Below are 23,378 nucleotides of genomic sequence, written 5' to 3'. Positions count from 1 at the left end.
AGCCCTCCCACTTTGAACGGAGTCCCTCTAGGAGTGGAGAGGTGTTGGTGAGTATGGAGCGATACAGCTGAGAGATTCCTCCTTTTCCCAGACTTCCCATCAGGACCTTCGCTTCCAGTGGGCTGTACCCTGGGATGTCGTCCTGTGGGCGCACGTGTGTGAGTAGGGCGTGTCTAAGTTGTAGGTATTTATGAAATTGGGTGTTATTTAGCGAATAGATTTCTTGGAGTTCCCCAAATGATCGTATGTGAGACCCTTCCCAGATGTCCCCCAAGGTGGAGATTCCAATGGTATCCCATTTCTGGAATCCCTCCAGCGCGGAGATCTCCGCCAACCACCTCCCCCGCCAGAGAGGAGTCTGCTGAGTGAGGCGGCCTCACCAGCTCGATGCCTTTTGAGCTGCCCGCCACCCTGTAAGAGTCATTTTAGTCACGTCCGGAGTGTTCCGTGGAATGGGGTCCCCATACAGTGCATTAAAAATCCCATTGTAGCCCGTTATTTGGAGTTCCAGTCTATACGCCGGGGCTGACCAGCCCCCTCCCATCCAGTCATTAATTACTAGTAAGTGTGTTGCTAAATAATAGAAGTAGATATTGGACATTCCCAACCCTCCGTCATAGATATCCCTTTGACAGGTAACGAGGGACAGTTTGGGCCGGGAGCCATGCCACAGGAATTGGCGTGTGTTGATTCCACCTCTTTGAACCACTTTCGGGGGACCAGGTATGGGAAGTTCTGTAGTTGGTATAGGAACCTGGGAAGTATCATCATTTTATAAAGCGCAATCCTACCCAGTAGATTGAGGGTTAGCCCTCGCCACCGTTGGAGGTCATCTTTAACTTTCCTAGTGAGCGGAGTAATGTTTAATTCCCATGCCAATTCAGGTAATAAGGCTATGTGTACGCCTAGGTATTTAAAGCTATTACAGCGGATCAGGATGTTTTGTTGCCAATCGACACATTCCCTAGAGGGGTGCATAGGGACCAACAGGGATTTTCCTGGGTTTAAGGTCAGGCCGGAGGCTTGTGAGAAGAGGTCTAGTAGTTGTAGGACCCGTGGACCGCTCATGGCAGGGTTAGAGAGGTAAATGAGGACGTTGTCTGCATACAGTGCCACCCGGTCTTCTGGGCCCGCAGGCCATGACCAACCTTCCAACAGGGGGTCCTCCCTAATTAATCTTGCTAGCGGTTCTATTGCTAATGCAAATAGTAGTGGGGATAACGGGCATCCTTGCCGAGTTCCACGGCGAATGGGAAATGGCTTGGAGGCGACCCCATTTACCTGGACCCGCGCGGTCGGGTTGGAGTACAGTAGCTTTACAAGGCCACGGAATTTAGGCACAATACCATTGCTCCGTAGGACGTGTTCCAGATAGGACCAGTCCACTTTGTCGAAGGCCTTCTCAAAGTCAAGCAGGAGAAGGGCCAGGGGAGATCGGGTCAGTTTCCTTTGGTGTGCTAGGGCGACATGCAGTCGTCTAATGCAGTGTCTGGTGTATCAACCATGGAAGAACAGCTCTTAGTCTAGCAGCGAGTATGGTGGATAGCACTTTAATCTCAGTGTTCAGGAGAGATATAGGTCTGTATGCCGAGCGGTTATGAGACGGAGGTTGAGTTTTCGGGATCACCACTATTGTGGCTTGATCAGTCCCGGAGGCAATGTATCCTTTTTAAGTCTTGCCTATTAGACAGCTCATTCTTTGTCTGTTGCAGTACATATTGTTAGCTTACAGTGGGCTTGGAACCTGCTCATTGCTTACCATTTGGTTGGCTTTATTGTCACACGTTTGCTTGCCTCTTTGTTAAAGTGTGTGGCCTTTCCTTCTTGTAATTGTTCCTCCCCTTGAGCATGATCATGTTAGTATGTCATTACACTTCGTGCTTTTTCAGGTACTACGTTTTTATTTTATTTTTTAAGCCCTCAACAGGAGTGAATGTGTTTTATAGCAGTCGTCAATGTCTACTCCCACCGTGCTTGCGTTGCTTCTTCTCTGCTCACTTGTCTATTTCTTCTCTGGCCCTATTGGTGCACTTGCTTTTTCTGCCTGTGTGTTTCTCCCCACAGCTCCACGTTGCGCTCACTCTCTTCTGTTTGCTTTCCCCTCTCACATTCTGTGTGTTGCTTTCACCTCCTGTATTGCTTCCCCGTTACTTCTGTTCCCCAGCCCTGCGTTGTTTTCCCACACTTACATTTACCATATATGTGTGTGTGTGTGTGTGTGTGTGTATGTATATATATATATATATATAAATGTATATATATATATATATATATATATATATATATATATATATATATATATATAGCTTTCATGCTTTTTTCATCTCTTTTTCTTTTTCGTTACTGAACCAACTAGGATCACTAACTAGAAAGGAAAGAAAACTGCTGCATCATTTTGTAGGCGCTACAAAATGATGCAGTCTGCTATGCTAAAGCATTTTTATTAAATAATCTTTGTCCATGCTGCACAGCATTGGAAATGATGTGCATCATAGCTAAAAAATCATTGGCAGAGCCAATAGACCCCACAGGTGACACCTCTTGGCTTTGCCATTGCTGGTTTGTTTTGTGAGTTTAGTGGGCCATGTGATAAGAGACCACCCTCTATTGAGATGCAATTATAGGACACCAGAACGTTAAAATGCAAACCTTGGTGCACTAAGAGTACTTCGTATGCGTTGGTACTAGTGCATAATTTGTAAATAGAAATGTGCCGACGCCCAAAGCCCTCCTCTTAAACACACGGCTCCTGCAATTAAATGTGTGAACAGGGAATACTGAGGCAGCGTAATCCTGAAGCCATCTCAATCCACTTCAATCCATTTACAGCCAGTCCCTGCCCCCTCAGCTCACTCTTGCACCCTTCTGCTTTCTCCCATTGTGACACCTTTTCGTTTTTCTCTTCCTCCGTCTTTTCCATATGTGTCTTTTGCAGTAAATGCTTGAGGCAGAAAAATAAGTGTCAGCACTGGTTGGTACATGTCCTCGTAGGAAATATTTTCTTTTGACTGTCTTCACTAGTTGGTCACGGGACAGTTGTGCGAGCATTATCGGCACTAATGTTTTTTGTTCTTTATTGCGAGATTTTTTTTTTAATCAGTTTTTTTTCTTTTGTCATAGTCTGCATACGTTTCAGTGCCATGTTCTCACCCATAATTTTGAGCTAGCTTCCCTTCCCTGAATTCTCTGCTCCTTTACGGAGTTGTTTTCTTTCTGGAATTAAGTTAACATTTCCAGCGTTAAACGGCCACTTTATCTGGATTTCAACTTGATTGAAACTCTGCTACAATTAAAACTGTTTTTTTAAATAACCACTGAAACAAGCAATTAGGTCTGGCTTCTCTTGATGGTTGGTGAATTTGTTAGCATACACTACCTTTGTTATTAAGTGACTCGTTGCTTTAAGTGAGCTGAGGACTACCAGGACCGTTTGGACACTGTTTCTGTCATTTGCATATTGAACAAAAAAACCTGCACAGCCACAGAAACGTATGCCTTTATTGGAGGCCCTGCTCACATCTTATCACCAACAGTATGTCGGCAAAGTCGGGATTAGATGTCAAGTATTGTAGACCACATCTGTTGTTTGGGATGGTGCAGTCCAGCTTCCTACACCTGTGTGTGTACTTATCCCAGTTTAGCCAATGTTAATAGATAAGGACCTAACATTAGACTGAAACCGAGGCTTTTTTCTGTGCATCCTTCGGCACTAGGTGGACACTGAGCCGAATCCTTGGTGTCCCAGGGCATATGATGCCATTTAATTCCAACTAAATGTTCATGTTATTCTATTTATACAGTTTGCACTTCAAGAGTAGCCATAGAAAACATTTTTGCGCTACTTAGTTTTAACCTTACGTTATCGAACTTCTTTTTTTTTTTTTTTTTTTTTAGATATGGCCCAGGAGAATATTACTGTGTAAAACGTTAAATACATTTTTGCCTTCTGATTTTGGTTATTCTTGGTCCACTAGGACTATATGAATTGGTCAAGTACAGGTTTCTATTCCTCATGTATTTAAATGTATGAATAAACCATGCTCTTTTCCGCTTTTAGACCGTTCTCAATTACACATCTCAAGCCCCATACCCCTTTAGAGTCCCTCACCTTTTTCATTCCTCCTAAATCACTGCGTTTAAACTAGTTAGCGAAAATATGCCACTATATTATATCATGGGCTATCACTGGATGTTTCAAAAGAGATATTTTCTCCCTTAGCTAAAGTGGGCGCATCCTGGTTTTCACCCCACACATACACCCTGCCACACCCCCACACACACCCCGGCCCTAATCAAGAAAAAAATTGCAAATCTAGCCCCATTGAAATACGCCTATATGTACAGGTGCACATTTCCTTCTTGTGAGAATTCACAAACATATCCACTATTAAGCCTGGAAATGTCATATGACTTGTCTCAAATAATTATTTTCCCTCTGCCCAAATAATCATTGCATACTTTATTCACTGGTGGATAGGAGACCCCCGTGCATTATTTATCTCCACACGATAGCATGTTTCCTCTTGGAGAAAACCATTTCCTTTAACCCTTAGAAAATCTGGGTGTGATGTTTTCCCATTCCGATATCTAACAGGATGGGAAGGGCTCCGATTTCAGTCTAATGTACACAAAGGTCCATGTTTGCGTCCATTCACAAACACACCTTTTCCTCCCCACTTAAGTGGGATTTTACGATTGAGGATTTCTCTGACTCACGATGGAGAAATCTGCTATTGTGTATTCATTTATGCCTGTAAGGAGTCCTAGTAGGTATAAATGGAGGTACTGGTGATCCTAAATGTACATAAATGACCCTAATAATTTAGGTAATCTGGACCAAACTCTTTCTTTGTCCCACCTCTTGTCCCCTTCCCTCTCTCTTCTATCGCCTCTCCTCTGTGCGCTCTCTCTTCCGGCTGCTCCACTCTCCCCACACAATCTGTGATAAAGGCCAGGTGCATGTTCTTTTTCTACAGTGGAGCCTGAGATGGACATAAGTGCGACATGGAAACCAGAACCAGCCCCATGAAAGTGCAGGATGCAGGTTACATTTTTTTTTTTTTTTTTTTTTTACAAACGCCCATTGAAGGCTTAGCATACTTGTGATGCCTGCTAGCCTCCATGTATACAGTCTCTTAGAGTAAACACAACTACAGCCTGTGATAACATCAAACTGCATGTTTACTTAGTACGTGGTACAGTACCCTTTACAATACATGCAGCAGCGAGATTGCGGAAATTTTGGTTAGAATTCAAGCCAACTCACGGCACCATAGAACAAAATGCACCTAGTGAACATGCCTCATCTTCTTCAAAACTTTATACTTTCAACTTAGTGACAGGGCATAGACACACCACCCATTTTCCTCCAAAAATGCAACTGAGACTTGACAAATTACTACAGTTGCTGAATGGTGCCAGGCCGCGCAGACAGACTGACAAAACCTCTGCAAAAAATTCCAGTGGCAGATGCCTTAAGTAGACTTTGATCCTTAAGGTTCTAAAGTAAGGCTGAATCCTTCCGGTAATCATTCTGTGTAATGGTGACAAACATGTTTCTAGAATTATCCTCTTAAAAAAAAAAAAAAAAAAAAACACGCCATAACAAGAAAGCCCAAAAAACAAGGAATGTAAATCCTCCTTGCCTAAGCAGGACATATAACTGAAATTTATGTCTGGGGCTGTTGGACCAGAGGGTTCTAACTTGAATGTTATAAGGCCGTAGCAACAGGACTTCATATTACTGCAGTTTAATTAATACAGTTTGAGCTTATAGATCTGAGGCGTAGACCCTAAAGCCATCGGGTAGGAGTTCAAGCTCTTCAGTCCGACTTGCTTGACTAGCACAAACTCAGCACCTTGATCCCTCCGCAGGTGGAGACACTTGGTGATCCGGTGCAGTCACTCTGAGTCCACTATGGAAGCAGGATGTAGCTCTGTCTTTAAGCATGCAGCCCGGGTGTATTAGTCCATTAACAATAAACAATTTTGGCACCACAACACAGCCACTGGTTTAGCAGCTGCTATGGCATACAGCACGTGCTCATGTTAAAGTGAATGTGCTCTGTGAGAACATGAGCGCATTGGTTCGATGGACAAGTGAAATCCGGGTGAGCATGATTCCAGTCAAAGGACTCTACGCTGTATAGACTGATCCTAAGCATGTTACCTTCCTGAAGTGTGACCCTCGATTCCGGACTGACCTCACCAGTGATGGCTCCCCAAATCTGCTTTACTTCTCAGAAGAACCACACATGATTGTTCTGAAGCATGCATCTCCTGTTCTAGGCCCTGGGTAGAATGCATCCAACAATCATTGAAGTAAACTTGATCCTTGATTGTCTAAGCTTTTTAACAGGCAAAACTACCTTCTACTAAAATTGCACTATCAAGCAAAAAAGATTCTGCATGTGATGCTTGAAATATTGTATTCACTCAAGGACCTTTTCGTAAGAAACATCAGTTTCTTGTCTTCCCTTATGAGACAAAATCTGGTTTGAATTCCTTTTTATCAAAATTCATTTATCTGCATCCCAGGTTATTGGAAGAGTACATTTCAGACATTCGCACGTTGAGACAGCCTGCTGCATTCCTTACTTAAGATTGCCCTCTCTTTACAGCCATACAAAACTAATACTATTAGAAATGGCAATTAATTGTTACTTATGGCTCCAATCAAATTGTAAGAACAGCGTGTCCTCATGTGCCTCAATCTGCCATGATAACTTGAAAGTCAAGGATAAGCACCAAATCGGCACTCCAACAATCCTTTTGGTCTCTGTTGGCCTCTTACCCTTTTTTGTGTGTCACCAACCATTGTTGCTATCTGCATTAGTTTGGCTTCAAGTTTTCTTTAAATAAATCCCCATCTCTAATGTATTCTGGCCAGTTCAGTTTTGTTATTTCACCCATTGCATTAAATGGGAAGTTGTTTTCTGTATAACCATTCCTAGTGTTTTTCGTTATCTTGTTTAATGCCTCTGTTCCACTGCTTCTTGGAGTTAATCTCAAGTGCCATGCCTTCGACCACTGTCAGTTTCTCAAGTGTAGGACTCAGCTGACCATTGAAAGCATAAGATGCTTTGGACAGATGTTAGTAGAGCATAAGTTACTCTCCAGCCAGTTAGTTTTTACTTGTTTTACGCCATAATTTCACAGAAATCTCTCGGACGTTATCTCACACCTCGATGAGGCATTGGTACAACAGGTTACATTTAACTTCATTGGAGGTAACTAAACTGAAGATCTATTTCAAGTGATAAGGGCTAAATTTTGGGTGTTCCTGACACCGTTCCATGGATGCCAGTTCTTTGGCATATGGATTCAGACGTAGAACCACAAGGAATCTTTTGATACTTGGATCTACTGTCAGCCCGAATAAAGTAATCACTAAACTGAGATGGCTCCTCAACTCTAATGCTTATCTAAATAATTATCCGTTAGCTGCTGGTCATGCTGCAGCGAAATCCTGCACTAACTTTAGTTAATTTAGTTAATGCTGGCGTCGTTCCAAGTTTTTGTTAAGGTGAGGTACTTAACAGCTAGCACCAGTTATTCTTCAAGCTTGTTAGGTTCTGGCCAAACCCCCAGGCATGTGTCTACATTTGCTTATTGCCCTTCAAGTGCAAGCAGTTCTGAAAGGTGTTCGTAACAGGTTCCGTGAAGTCCTTATGGACTGAGTCACTGTTTCTAGATTTCCCTTAATACTTAACACTTTATTAATAAGAATTCCAACTAAGAGGAAAATCGTAAATCAGGGTAGGCTTCAGGATGTCAGACTGTGGAGGTCTGCGCATTCAGTGATAAGGAGTGGAAGAAAGCATTAGATTACACCAAGAAAGTGTTCCGGATTGCTATATTCCGCTATATCCAATTCAATATGTTACATAGGGCGAAGCTTACCACAAATAAAGTAGGGAGGATATACCCGGTGGTACTGTCACTCTGTCCTTGATGCAGACATGAAACCACTAATTTCCATCATGTTCTCTGGATCTTCCCCAAACACCATAGATATTAGAACACAATAATAGGTAAAATAGGACGTGGGACAGGGAAAACATATATATGGAGCGTAAAGGGTTGCCTGCTTGGGATGCTTGCTTGATCTTAGAACTACAAAATGGCTATGAAATTTGCTGACCTTGTAGGATTACTAGTCAAACCAGTCATTTCTAGGAGATGGAAGTAATCTGGGCCTCCTGAACTAGAAACCTGGAACAGAGAAGTCCTATACTGAGCAGAGGCTGAAAGCAGAGCACTCAAAAGGGAGGAAAGGGTGGGACTGCACAAGTGAATGTACATACAGGCATGGCAGAATAAGAGTGCAAGTACTGGCCTTGGATGTTCTGGTACCTGTAGAAAAAAGGATTCCCCTTCGTACTCAAAGTTATGAGTGAGGGCCATGTGTGCACATTCCATTACAAAATTGTGTGGTATCATGGAGTCCCAAAAACGGCCTGAGCGCAAGTCATCCATCAGGGCTTCTTCCTGTGTAATACTGGTATATAAGGGCTCTAAATCAAAGCTGATCAGGATCTCCTTGTCAGTATCAAATGGCATGTCTGCGAGCAAGATGAGAGAACATCTTTTGTATCCTTTGTGATACTCACAAAGCATGTTTAAAGAAAACCTTCATGCCAGTTTTACTGTTCCCCACAAATTAATTAACAATGCCTATTTTCGTATATAGTAATTGTATTTTAGGAATCCCTTTTCTTATGTGCCTCTTGTCAAGGTATAAATTCCCTTTATAACAATTATGCACTTGGTCCCTTGTAATTTAAATAATTCTCTTGCCTTGAAAAATGCCCTTGACGGGTAAGAGCACGAGAGTGGACAGAAACATTTCAGCCCAATAAGGATGCGTCCGCCATTAAACCCAAACCTATATGTTTTTTTAAGTGTACCTTTATCTTATGGGTTTACCTCAAGGTATTTTTAACTCCATCTAAATCCTTTGGTTATCCAGCTGTTATTATATCAAGAACTTCCTCATATTGGGGTGAATCTGCACTGATATTACCATCTTACCAGGGTGAGATGAGGTCGCCAAGAATGAAGCATGCCACAAAATGTGGGTGGGGCTTCCTTATCCAATATAACTGGCGTGTCTAGTCTAGATACTTAACCTTTGTGCTAGAGTCTCATAAGGGACAACATTGTACCTATAGAATTGGATTTGGCCTAAATTAGGCATCCTGAGAACGATTATTGCATCTGTTTACGGTAAGTGATCTTTGTTGGAGGATATGCGAAGATGTCATCCACGTTTTCTCCTTGTGTGAGTGGTGCATTAACGGTAAAAACCATTGCAAAAGCCAGTAGGTCCCATAGACGAGACTGATTGGCTTTACCAATGCTTGTTGAATATGCAGTCTGTCTGGAAGATACACCTGACAGCAGTGGTTGCAAGCCCAGTGTTAAATGTGTTTAGATAATCAAAGTCCTAACCATACTGCAGAGCTTCACTGTTACCCGTTGTATAATCTGTGCGTTCTTCAGGTAAGGTAAGCAAAACATGAACGTTATGTGAAAGTAAGTAGTTCTGCTGTAAAGAACTGCGAGCACTTATGAGATTAGTTTCCAAAACTAAATAAGTTTAAAATAAATTAAAAATGCATCAAGGCATTTGTCAAAGTCTGAGTAATTCGGAAGTGTTAGTTGCAACACTGCCCCCTTTACTATCATCTTGCTTTTATTGCAAAACAAATGAGAACTCGAACTAGTCCTTAATAATGAAATACGTTGTTTCTGTTTAAAGGGAATGAGCCAAAAGGAGTGCTCAAAGTCTGCACTGATGTACATTCAAGAGCTGAGGTCTGGTCTGCGTGGTGGTGATCTACTCGTTTGTTTGGAGTCATTGCGAGTATCGCTCAACAACAATCCTGTCAGGTAATGAGCTAAAGGTAGCCAATGGTAAAGATGATTAAGCGTTTTGGCAATGTATTGTTGTCTAAACATGATGCTTATGGTAAGAAATTATAATAGTGAATGATGATTTAAAGATGAAGGGACTCTGGGAAGCAATCAATTTTCTCTCGGATGCCATTATTTACTGTTGTTAAATATATATTTTAATTCTTTACGTTTTCATTTGTGCACATAGTTTTGTAAAGCGAACATGCCAGTCGGAGGTGACATTTCCTGCTTTTGAATTTGTGTAAGATAGTTGAAATATGTTTTCACTACTGAAGTACTTTTGAATGAAAACAGTACTCTGACACTGTCTCTAAAAAGATGGTTATGGGTCTGGATTTGCTCCTCTTGGCTGCCTCTGCTTGTTTTTCACTGATTACTGAGGCTCAACCTTTGTGTAAGGAAAACCTCCATTTGGATGAAATGATGACGAAATACTAAAAGTTAACTGGTCTGAAAGATTGAACTTGGGAGGCCTAGTTACGATTTTCTCAAGTAAAGCAACAGAATTTTTAAAGGTTGCAGGCAAAGACAACACACATCAGCCTCCCCCATTTTCAATTGCAAAAGCAGTATAATCAGTTCTGCAAACCAATGTCCCGCCCACTCTTCCATTGCTGTCCAGAGCTCCACTCTGCTAAAGTATTATTGACTTTTGCCTTGCAACATGACACAGAATTGCGAGGTAAGTGGGTCCTAGATACTGTATACAATAGCCACATTATCAAATTTTGCATTTTCTACTTAATACGTCACCAATTGTTATCAAAACTCTTCTTTAGGTACTGTATCTTTCAGAAGGTTTAACACCTATGAAAAAGAAAGCAATTCAGGAGTTTCCAAAATAAAGTAAGAATAAAGCATTGTCTTTCTCTACTTCTTGATCAAGAAAAAAGATAAAATGAAAAATGTCAGTCAATATCAGAGCTTGAAGTCTGTAAATGGATAAAAAAAAAATTAGAATGCTAATTATGCAGCAGATCTATGCTCAGCCACATCGAGAAGTCTGGATGTCTAACTTCAGAATGCTTGTTTTCATTCTGATTATTCAAAAACATCTGGGATTTTGAAAATTAATGGTTGTAGGGGAGAGTTTTCACACTCATTACGAGAACATGGTAACACTAATTACATTTTAGATATATAATTATAATTATTGAGACATGCACTTACTGAGATGGAAATGAGTTCCAGAACAAGTTTTTTTCTTTCTCTTGCTCTGCATAGAATGCTTTGATATTTGAAGGAATAGCCACCCAACATTAGTAGGTATCTCACTGTAAGGATTACAGCCAAAACTGCAGGACACAATATTGGACAGGCAAATGCATGATTTCGTCCAGACTAAACATGAGGTTTTTATTGTGATTAAGTATTTCCTTCATGACAAAGTGGAGTTGATGCAAAAGCTTCATGTACATAGAATAACGTTGAAAAAATAAAAAATTAGATTATAATAGGGCAGCCCGCGATGAACTGGAGAGTGCATGTCTCTTTCTAGGTGTGAAGACATTTCTGGAAGCTGGTGACAGGACTTTATTAACAAAATCATAAATACAGAGCCAGCAGACAAAATTCCTGCTTTGTAGCCAAAACCATTCCCCATGACCCAGGTGAAAATTCTCAGCATTCTACAGACCGGGCTGAGTCAGTAGTGGTAGCTGGGTCTGCTTCTCCTTTCCTTTCAACCTCACAAGAAAGGTATGGGCTAGCCCAATCTGCTGTCAAGGATGTCGGGTTGAGTATTTCACTCCAGCCTGCACTTGGTGAATAAACTTGACTCCCTGGCTCCTGAGTACCTACAACTCGGCCGCTTGACTTTTGTAAATTTCTAATAAAATCATAAAAGAAGCAAAGCAAATACTCTGTTAATTCGCTCTGTCATATGTTTTCAAGTGGAAGAGGTTCTGTGCATGGTGCCTTCAGAAGCAAGTGGACCTGAGAACCTGTCAAGAAGAGGTAGTTTTAGCTTATTTGGCACAGTCTAGCCTTTAATTTTAATTTTTTTAATCAAAATACATTTCTTTGCCATCCTGTCTTTTTGGAAATGTCCTGCTAAAAAATCTTTCCACCATCCCAGTGATTAAGGAGTTCTTGTGGAAGGTTTTCCCCCATAGGGTGATCTCCTCTTCATTGGGAGCTAAACATTGTTCTCTTTAAACTAATGGGCACTCCATATGAACAAAATGCATAAGTCCCGTCTTTAACTTGTCTCAGAAAGTGACTTTTCTTGGGGTTAGATCTTCATAGTGAGTGAACTCGAGTTCTGTGTTCAGGAGAACCCTATTTGGATTTCCACCGTTAACAAATTTGACTTAGAAGTTTTTATTATTTTCTACCAAAAGTAGTCACAGATTTTCAGATCATCCCACTCCCAATTTTCTTTTTGGAGCATACATCACCAGAAGAATCATCACTCTATTCCCAGCGGTGTCAAATCTTTCAGAATATTTACTTGTGCAAAGAGACGGAATGTTTCAGGAATCTACTTTCGTTGTATGCAAATACACCTCCTATTTGATGCTATGTAGTGAGGTGACTGATTATGGCAGTGTTCTTATTGTACCAGTGCTCTGAAAATTCCTTTTTGGTTATGCCGGAGTTCACGTTTTGTTAGGATTTAGATTTTTGTAAGACTTTGATTATGCCACATGTCTTATTATGCAGAAGCTGAACATACTGGGGTTCTCTTTCCTGAAAAAACTCTATTTAGGGCAGCTTTGTGATTACAGCAGGGATATGGATGTGCTAACACTTTTGTTATTTGTTGTACTGTGGTCCTGAATACATCCGAGTTCATCATTTACTATGGCTGTTACTGCACCTTTTCATGCTTTCTTCTTTAAGGTTCGGAGGAAGCATCCTGTGAATTGAATTAACAATTCACTTAAGTATTTACTGAATTTCATAAAATGTTTCTGTGGGTAAACCCAGATTATATCTGTTTTTCAGTCCCTAGGTTGCTAACTGAAAATCAACAAAACTATTCACGTTTTGACCTTCTCCACCAGAGCACATTGTGTAATTCTATGATACATGACTAAAATTCACTCTCCCTCCTTTACCTTATTTGCCATAATTGTGAGCTTAAACCGTGTACAAGACCAATGACTGTTTTACGTTTTACCACAAGGTGAACTCTGAAAAGCCTTATGAGTCCAAATGGTATCGACCTGATCCTCAAAGTTCGTTACGCACAAGTACTTTCATATGAGCATACCCACTGAATGGTGCTGGAAGCGGATGTTAAGTGAAAGTTCTAGGATTGGAATCCTCTGAGTTTTTGCACACCCACTAACTTAAATTTTTGAGGGCATTCACCAGCTCCTTTATAGCCCTGAAAAAGGTTTGACATCCCCCCCCCCTTTTCAACATATAAGTTGGGGGATATAACGAAACTGAAAGGAATCAATTTTCACTGGAGAAAAAAAGAAAAACTATTTTAACAAAAGAAAAATTAATTTGCTATGCACGTTTTTCTATGAGAAAATGTGTGTATCTGTTCATGCGAAAATGGAATTAACTTTTGCTAAGAGCATGGCTTCTTGGTCTTCCTCTTTACAGATGTGTGAGTTCCAGAAAGTCATAGATCTGCATCAGTGCAGTTTTCTAAATCTGCAGGTGCACTTTTGCAACTTTTTATTTCCTGTTTTTTTTTTTGCTGTTTCTCCTGTAAATTAAATGAAGTCTTAGAGATTGCGAATCTGCCTGACTTTTTTTTTCTCCAAATTGCTACTATTATTTATTTGCATTTTATTTTGAAGTCTGTCTTCAGGCTTGCTTCCAGTCTTTTGCATGTGAACATGGATGATTCTGGGAGGATTGTAAATGCCCACAAAGTGTTACATTTTGCAAATATGATCGTTATGGGCGAGCGCAAAGCGCTCCGTCCTTAAAGTAATCCCTCTTTGGGCTTCAAACCATGCCCAGGTCACGTCAGTCTCTTTCATTGGTTCCTGGGCTTGCTCTTTAAAATCTGCTCGCTTTCATTTGTGAAAGGCATGAATACGTCATGCGTTTTCCGGTGTTTAGCCCGCCTACAGAGCACCGGTAAACTACTAGAAACATACGAGGCTCGTTGTTTTGAGCCTGGTTTCTGGACTACTTTATCTGTTAATTTTCCCCACAACGCAAGCGAGCTGGGGTTACATAGCGCGATCTCGCTCAGTTTTTTCTTTTTCAATTTCAGCGCGATCGCGCTGCATTTTACATAGCGCCATCACACTGTGTTTTATTTTTCTTTTAATTTGTGTGGCAAGAAAAGTTAGGTTAGGAGTTTACAACCAAATAGCTCCAACTCGAGCAAATGCGAGCCCCGCTGCATTTAAACTGCTTGTTTTTATTTTGGAACTACTGTCTGTAATGCAAATTAGCTTACATCTCACTAGGCTTCTTTTGAGTATTCATTGCTTTAGTAAATGCTTGCATGCCATTTTAACCATCTTATGCAGATGAATGCTTAGCTTGCCTCCTTCCAGCAAACCATACTGTAAATAAGCAGCCAAATCGTTTGTGCTGCAGAGGGTTGAGTCCACTTATCCAGTGGACAAAGTAAACATAAAAACTTGTTGACGTTGATCCCAAAAAATACATCCTGCGTGTTAAGCACTAGGAATTCCCCACCCCGACCCCCTCAAATTAAAGAGGGCTTTGAAGTACTATGGCTAAAACTAAAGCCATTCAACAACCCAAACCTGTTATTGAGTTAAGGAATGTTCATTGCAAGGATGGCATCATCTAATCGAATCATAGCTAAACTGATAATCTCCTCTATAATTACATATTACCAAAAGGGTAAAACAGAGCTCTTCCATGTGAGCCGAAGGCCCATTCTGCATGTTTGAAAACAGCCATTTCTGCCTTGATGCAACATACACCATTTTCAGATATCACCAAATATTAGTCGGATTGTCTCAGACTTCAGAACTGATACTCTGGTAGATACAGCTTCCTTGTGCAATTTATATGCCTGATTATTCTTTTTGTCTTTTTGCCTGTGAGCCCTCTTCTGAAGTTGTGCTTAATGTAGCTTTGTAAATCTATTCTTCAGTTTACGAATGTCCGAGACAGTCACACAACGAAGAAGGAAAAGTTACTTGTAATCCAAGTTCCCTGTCAAGGGCGTTCTCTCTGAATCCATAAATAAGCCTTCTACTTCCCTGTTTTTCCAAATGTGTTGCGAAAATGGTTGCAAAGATTATGATTCTTCCACTCTATTTCCTTCAAAAGGAACAGCCTTAGAATCGCTAAGGGCACAGTGTGAGTTGGCAGTGTGTACTGTGACTATTAACGGCTACTTTTCCCTTTATTTTGCAGTTTAAAAAAAAGGTCTAACTTAGTGGTGCCTTTAGTCAAATAAACTAGATGTTTTTTTAAACGATGGGGGGAATTTTAGTAAATGTTACCTCTGAAAAGTATGCGTTTCTTTGTAAATTACCAAAAAGGAGCTGGAAGTACGAAGTTCATGCTGCACACCAAACTTTTTGGGAGGTGAGACTTCTTCTTGTAGTACATTTGTTTTGTGCTGTTTAATCAAGGCGTTTGATTGTTTCAGTGGTACAAAACGCATGTATTGCCTTAATTTGAACATGTAAATAACCACCAGACAAGGAAAGCTGATGTACGGATACCTTTGTCTAATTCTTATCCACTGCATGGCAACTGCGTATCCATTAATGTTAGTTCTTAGTCATAGCCTCGTATCAATATACTTTTTTTTTTTGTTAAATCTATTTATTAGTGTGGTAGAACATTGAGATATATACTTTAACACGAGCAACATTAGTTACATCAGTTTTTGCAATATACAAATCCATAGTGAGAATAAATATAAGGAATGTGGGGGGAAAATAGAGTGAAGGGGTTCCTATCCTTATACTTAGAATCACTAGACAACGAATTGCATCCCTGAAAAAAGGTGAATAGAACTGCATACCAGTCAAACAACAGAAGGATTATATGAAGTGAACATGGTGCGATACCTAATGTGCCTGGAAACGGATTACTGTACATCAACTCCTTATATTCTTGCCACTTGCCTGTAACAGCAGCTTAACTCTCTTGAAGGATGAGAAAACTTTCTAAGAGTTGAAGGACATATCATGGCTTAATGCCTCCAACATCCTTCGGATCTTCATTCAAACACATTTAATAAAATATAGCCTTCCCGATAGCCATTGTATTAGGTAGAGGTTGTTGAGATTCTGACCCTTTGTACCGATTACCTACCTAAAACTTTTCATTGTAATGCTTGGTGAGAAGTCATTACTGTTTTGTTTCTAAACTTATTTCAGATGTTTATAGAAATGTTGCCTTAATTCTTTCCAGACTTGGTTTTTTCAGTAGAGTTAACTCTAATTCAGATTGATTTATGAATCAGACTCTTTGCTTACCTTTTTATTCCCCAGACCATTCCTTAACCACAGAAAAAGTTCTTCAGACATACTTTGAGTGCTGAGAGATTTAGACAAAGAAAAAGTAATAAGTTAGTGTAATCTGCTATTTATTAAGTAAAGTCCGGAACAAAGAGAGATGTTAGTTTAGGATTGTCAGATAGGCAAGTCAGTGTTTGGTTCTAGAGTTAATTTAACTTGTTGGAATGTTGAAACAAAGTAGAAACAGGTTCAATAATTCGTCGATAGCTCATAATTTAGTGTATGCAGGCCGAAATACGAACCCACCCCCTTATTATTTAAGCAACAAGCCCCCCCCCCGCTGCCCAATGAACTTAACATTGTTCACAGGGGAATAACTATCGAAAAGAGCCAGTGTGGAGTTGCTGGCAAGCTTGAACTTGCCAGTTTCAAGATAAAATTCAGAATGAGGACCGTTTCTGCCATCATATGATAAAAGACCCATTCCATGTAATGTGACCAGTGTCCCCATGCCCATATGTACCTTTAAATTGTGCTCTCTGCCCATGCTCTCTGTAAGTGATGTCATTTTTCAGATAGTTTACAAAATTGTCTAAAAAACAAAATCACCCTCCTCTTGTCTATGGCCTTTTTGTAGTCCATGGACGGACTGGGGAGACTCTTCTCTTACACGACGTGGGACTTTCTTAACCAGCTGGCCAAATATTATCATCCAAGGATCATGTAGATAGCCTGGGCTGATATATGCAGCACATCTGAGATGGATTCCCTCTCATGGTCTATATCATGCAATTTCTCAGGTCATTTTGGTATTCTACAACTAAGTCTGCTCTACCCAGATTCCTCCTGTTTCATCTAGGGATTCACTCTCATCAGCCTGCTCTTTCCTCTGAGGGAGCTCCCCCACAGCTGAGGTTGTCACTTGGGTTTGTCTTGCATTTCTGGCTGTTTTACGACCTTGATATAGGCAGAGATGGGCACTGAAAGTGGGACCAGGTTAACCATACCTACATAATCCTTTTAAAGGCATCCCCTAGGTTATTTATCTCTTTCACTTAGCCACTGCAGATGGAGGCGTCCAGTGTTGGGTCCTGGTGTCTGGCGGTACGCGATTCAGTTGGGATAAACGGGACTTGTGTTTCTAAAAATAGACTTATATTGCTGTCAGAATATTAAGGGACTCGGTTATACGATTGTCAATCTGTGTTTACTCTGACAGCACTAGCCATGCTGTCTCTCTTACACGCAACTGCTGTAGGGACTCTTGTGGGGTCATCATCTTGTGGACATAGGCAGAGCCTGGTTGTAGAGGTGGCAGGGGAAAAAAAAGAGAAAGGTCGCTACTTTGGCATCTGCACCAATGCCCCTGAATGCACCTGTTCCACTGGTTGATCTCAGAGTGAAAGAAAACTTACGTGCTGCTTTTGCTTAAGTAGTGCCAGCTACCTGTACAGTGTACACACACTCTGTTAGAGGGTAGTGTACGCTTCTGTTCTCCCACCTGATTGAGGGACTTTGCAGTGATATGGTGTGTCACATCAGTACATGATGTGTCCCATCAGGAAAAGGGTGTGCTGCATTCCAGAGGTGGCACCTGCAGAGAAAGCTAATACGGATATATATTTATATAACATTGTAAAAACTGCTCTGACATGCAAGTAAGAACAGTTATAAAACATTACTGAAAACAGTATATACACCATACAATGAAAATGCATCGAAATACTGATAAATATATTAAAAGGTAAAGACTTTCACTGTAATGCAGTGTAGAAAGCTAGTTAACTTTGCTGCAGAGGAGTGAAGAAAGAGAAAGGGGATGAGTAGTTCCAGATTATATTATACATCTTGAGCTCTATTTGCTTGTTCTTATTTTCATGATGGTGCACTAATTTCCAGTGTCCAGGAAAGGTAATTTCTTTTTCAATGTTGTTGAGCTTTCAAAGGGTTGCTGAGCATATAAAAAAAAACAAAGAATTATGCACAATCTTCACCTTCTGTCCTAATATAGAATTAGTGTTACAAGTAAGTGTCTTTATTACTTGTACATTTAATTGTCGATTCTGGGTATTTTCTCTGAATTCATAAATGTCCTGCCATCTTGTCATTCCCCCATTAAGCCTAGATCATAGTTTATGGATTACCTGCCTGACTTTGCTGTGCATTATTCGACAGTGCTATTTCACTGTGGCAGATTTCGCCCATGTGAAAGAATTCACATACGGCCACTACTGCCTCCTTAATTTATGTCATTTGGCTTAGTGCCTTTTTCAGTTTGGTGTTCAACAGTCTTCAAACCAAGCCAGCACTGCAGGAAGCAGGTGCCAGGCATGGACCCGCATAACACGTGCGTGTGGTGCTTGGTTTCCAGCCATGGCTTGAAGCCGTACAGTAAGTGTGCTCAAATGCGATCCAGGAACGAGAGGCAAATAGTACTGTTCCTAAACATAAGATGAGCTCATTGTCCAAGCAGAAGTCCTGCTCCAAGTCATGGGGCCACTTGCAGTCCTGCGAGGCCGTTCCTGCCCAGTTCCCAGTTGAAATCTTCCAGTAAGTTAAAGAAGTGCCATAAGTGGGGAAGAAAGTCAATCGGGACTCCAACCCTTCCCACCACTTGAAGTCTGGTGAAAAGGTGCGAGGGTATCAGGATTAGGATCTTACCCCTATGATGTAACCTGAATCTGACGTGATCCGCATCTGGTCCCAATGTGCCCCGAATTTCCTGGGCGGTCTACCCCACAGCAAATATCAACTTTCAACTTTTTTTTTGCACTTCTGACCTCTGTGGTGTGGCTTCAGACCCCAGAGATGCACAAGGACCTGTATTCAGACTTATGCTGACAGTTTTAAAACTGACTCCAGCTGATCTGTTAGGAATCATATCTGGGCCAGTACCGATGCCGGTTTAGACTTTGGCACCATGGTCCATGTTGGTTCCTTCTGTGCCTTCTCCGATAGAGACTCCACCAATACCAGCTCGAGATGAAAGTTAGATGCCAGATTGCAGCCCTGAACTAATGTCTGCCTGCTCCAGGCCTCTGGTGTGCTACAAATTCACAAATATGCAGACAGTTGTTAAACAGTCAGATACCAGTCTGAGGTCTCTGTCTCCAGATCAGTACTTCCAAGCATAGAGACTTTCTTCAGATCCAATTCTGAGGTGGTTCAGAAGGTACCTAATGCTCCTCATAATATTGATGATGAGGAGGCAGATAATGTATTTCTTCCTTCACACTGATGATGAGTGTATTAAATGCCAGTGGGCTAAATACTTTCCTAGAGATGTAGCCACAACCGTGCCACCATTGGAGGAATGTGCCTCCTTTGCAGTAGTGGTGCTTGGGGCAGCTGAAGTTGTACACTTTGAAGGTGCCCTCTATAGAAACTTCGGCAAATTTACTATCTGAAATACTCCGTCCAGGGCCAACATCATCTATTGCACTCTTCCCATTTTTAAAGAAGCCCTTACTGGGCAAGCCATATTTTGGCCCCCATGCTTAGTCGACTGGTAGCTAGGCAGCATAGACTGGACCCTAGTGCCCAAGATTTTCCGGCTTCACACTTTATAGCTAAAAGCCTGATAGCTCAGGCATCATCATGAACCTGACTTCTTTTCCAAGCAATCCTACAGATAGAAAGTCCAAACTAATCCATGCTTTCAGAAACAAAATGTTCTCTTCAGCCAGCTTGGCCCTCAGATCTCGCAATGCAGTACGCCTTTTGGGTTGGTACCCCCATGCTTTGTGGGACATGATCTTAGAATACTTGCCGGCTGGCCTGCTGGGAAGATATCCGTACATCCTTGGCCCAAGCAAAATAAGATGTTAAGGATGCAGTCAAGTGTGCCCTACATAATGGCTGAGACATCAAAGACTCTATGGGAAGAGCTGTTGGCAGCAGTGTTGTGCTAAGAAGGCACTGGGTTTTCAGGTGTCCCTAATAGATTGCCCTTTGATACAGGGTGTTTGAAGAGAAACCTGATTCGGTGCTAGAACAGTTTAAGGAAATTCGCACCACAGTACGATCTTTAGGACTTCCGTCCCCAGCAAACCAATTTTACCAGCTTCATTGAAAGTTCAGGTACTATTCCAAGGGCCCGCCTACCTTATGAACAATAGTAGCTCTCCAAACCTTTGCTAACGAATCAGACTAAGGTCTATTGGGGCAGAGGACATTATACCTGAGGATGTTCGCAAAAGTAGGATCACCAGTCATTCAGCACCACCTCCCCGGATGCAGCTGCTTTCAAGCTGCTTTAACTTTCTGATGGATACAACTACCTGTGGATTCCTCACCTAATGAATACTCCCATGGCGCCAGCATTCAACGGAAATCTTCTTACTAGTCTCTGCACGTCGACGAGGACGTCATTCTAGCCCACGCGACGCCGTCTGACGTCATACAGGCAATAAGAGGTCCTCGCCGACGTGCCGATGACAGTTCCCTTTTTTCCGTGCATTCGAAACGGTTATCTTCGAGGGAGCTACTGTTACCTTCGTGGTTACAGTGTATTGTCTGCTGCGTAGTCTTCTCTGCGGTAATAATGTCTCAGAGGAAGTCGGGTTTCAAGCCCTGTCGAGAGTGTGGGGGCAAGATGTCAGTTACAGATCCTCACTCCGACTGTCTTTGGTGTTTGAGCTCCGACCACAACGTCTCGACTTGCGATTCATATCAGCACATGAATCCGAAGGCCCTCAAAGAGCGTGAGGCCAAGTTATTCATGGCAAAGTCAAAGAAGAAGGAGAAACATCATAAGAAGTCTTCTTCGCCAAGGTCTCACCGGCGTCATCGAGACTCCCGGCGCCGTAGAGACTCACGACGTCATTCCAGCAAGGAGTCTCGTTCGAGGTCACCTTCGGCTCGGCGTCGGAGGACTTGGGAGGTCAGCCCCACGGTCACGCCGCATCCATCGACGCCGTTGCCTTCTCCGGCGTCACCTACTTCGCCTGGTCAGGCGTCGGTGATTGAGGTGGTGCAGCCTCTTGTGTTTTCTCCGGCGTCGCAGACGTCGAGGCCGGCGTCGGGGTCGCCCTCGATCCAGGCACCCCAGTATCCGGCTTTTCCCACTCCTGGAGCCGATAGTACTGCGTTTCTTAATGCGATGTATACCATCTTCCAGCAGATGGCTCCAGGAGCTGCTCCGGCTGGTCCTTCGGGGCCCTTGGCCTTTTCGTTGGGTGATCCTGCGCCTCTTCGGCCGGCACCCTTCATGCCCTTTCTCCCTTTTGGGAATGTGGGCTCGGCGCCGGTGCCGGCGTCGGTGGCAGCTCCGGTGGCTTCGGATGTTTCGGCCCCGGAGGTTGCCCTTCCGTCGAAGTCAGGATTTAGCCCTGTGACTCCGGTTGGTCCATCGGCTCCAAGACCTCGTCCTCCGGCTCCTACCTCAGCGCCGAAGTTGCCTGTGGCGCCGGACGCGGCGTCAGATGCTTCTGGAGATCGGCGCCGTTCTTCGACGTCGGCGGAGGCCATGTCGACTCCGCGTATCGAGGAGAGACTTCATTCGAGGAGGCGTGCTCTCCGTCTTTTAGAAGAGCAGGAGTACCAGCGAGTCTTAGAGGAGGGAGAGATTGAGGACTCTGGAGACGGACTACATGGTCTGGATACAGCCAGTGGGCTGGACACTTCCCCTGAGTGGGACCTTTCATCTCCAGGGGAATATACGGAGGAGGCTGCTTCCTTTCATGCTGTGGTGAGGAAGGCAGCGAGCTTTTTGGACCTGCCTTTGCCGGTGGCAGAGGCGAAGCAGAATTTGCTGACAGAGGTATTGCATCCGGCCTCTGCTGCAGCTGAGCCTCTCTTGCCATTTAATGAGGCTTTGCTGGATCCGGTGTTGGAGGTGTGGAAGAAGCCGGTGTCTTCCTCGGCCGTTCATAGGGCTGTGGCCAGGAGGTATCGAGCTGCACCATCTGACCCTGGCTTTCTCTCTAGACACCCTACGCCGGAGAGCTTGGTGGTGCAAGCCTCCTGTTCCTCAAAGTCAGCGCCTGGTTCCTTCCCGACGGTGCCTGGAGACAGAGACTCCAAGAAACTGGATGCGCAGTCCAAGAAAATATTTTCGTCATGCAGTTTGGCGTTGAAGGCCACCAACGCAACTTGCATTCTGGGGAGGTACATCCATGCTCTGATGGATGATATTTCGTCTTCATTTACGGAGCTCCCCCAGGGTCTCTTGGATGTGGTCTCGGACGCCCAGGCTGCTGCGACCCAGATTATCCAGTCTGGGCTGGACACGACCGACTCGGTGGCCAGGGCGATGGGCACGGCTGTGGTGGCAAGAAGACAGGCCTGGCTCCGAAACTCGGGGTTTTCTGCGGATGTGCAGTCGACCCTGCTGGACCTCCCGTTTGATGGGGACAGACTGTTTGGAGCCAAGGCAGATTCGGCCTTGGAACGATTTAAGGAGAGCAGAGCCACAGCCAAATCGTTAGGACTGCAAGCTCCTTCTTCCTCTGCCTCTTCTAGATTTTTCAGGAGGTTTCGGGGATTTGGGCGTGGCTCTTCTTCCTCTTCCTTTCGGGGGAGGTTCCAGCAACCCGCCTCTTCCCTCCCCTATAGGTCATTTAGAGGGAGGGGGAGGGGTGGGGCCCGTACCAGAGGAGCCTCTCAACAGCACTCTGCCTCTTCCTCGTCCTCTGGAGGGGTGCAGCAGGGGAAGCAGCCTTAGGCTTCCACCGTTTCCCACTCACTCCTCTCCTGTAGGGGGAAGATTACAGCATTTTCTCCACAAGTGGAAGTCTATTACAACGGACACTTGGGTTCTCGGCATTGTGGGGAAAGGCTACACCCTTCCCTTTCGGGAGTTTCCACCCCCATCCCGCCCCGCCCATCTTATTGTTCAGAAGAACACCTCCTGTTGCTAGAACAGGAGGTTCAAGTCCTCCTTTCAAAGGGCGCGGTAGAGTTGGTCCCAGAGCAGGAAAGGGGTCGAGGTTGTTACTCAAGATACTTCCTGATTCCCAAAAAGGATGGTCGGTTGAGACCAATCCTGGATCTGAGGATCTTGAATTGGTTCCTCAAACAGGAAAAGTTCAAGATGCTGACCCTAGCTCAGGTACTTTTGGCGTTGAACAAGGAAGATTGGATGGT

At 43.1% G+C, this 23,378-nt stretch overlaps 1 protein-coding gene across 1 annotated transcript in view; it reads left to right on the top strand.

Moving 5' to 3' along the window:
* DIAPH1 (diaphanous related formin 1) overlaps nucleotides 1–23,378 on the top strand; it is a 978,623-nt gene that overhangs the window by 266,487 nt on the left and 688,758 nt on the right. Inside the window, exon 5 of the mRNA XM_069199475.1 lies at nucleotides 9,764–9,894. Within this exon, the coding sequence (XP_069055576.1) occupies nucleotides 9,764–9,894 (131 nt within the window). The remainder of the gene's footprint in view (nucleotides 1–9,763; nucleotides 9,895–23,378) is intronic.

This window comes from Pleurodeles waltl, chromosome 7 (genome assembly GCF_031143425.1).
Source record: "Pleurodeles waltl isolate 20211129_DDA chromosome 7, aPleWal1.hap1.20221129, whole genome shotgun sequence".
In the NCBI taxonomy this organism is placed as follows: Eukaryota; Metazoa; Chordata; class Amphibia; order Caudata; family Salamandridae; genus Pleurodeles; species Pleurodeles waltl.
The sequence above is the reverse complement of the archived record's forward strand: the minus strand, read 5'-3'. Positions and strand labels throughout refer to the sequence as shown.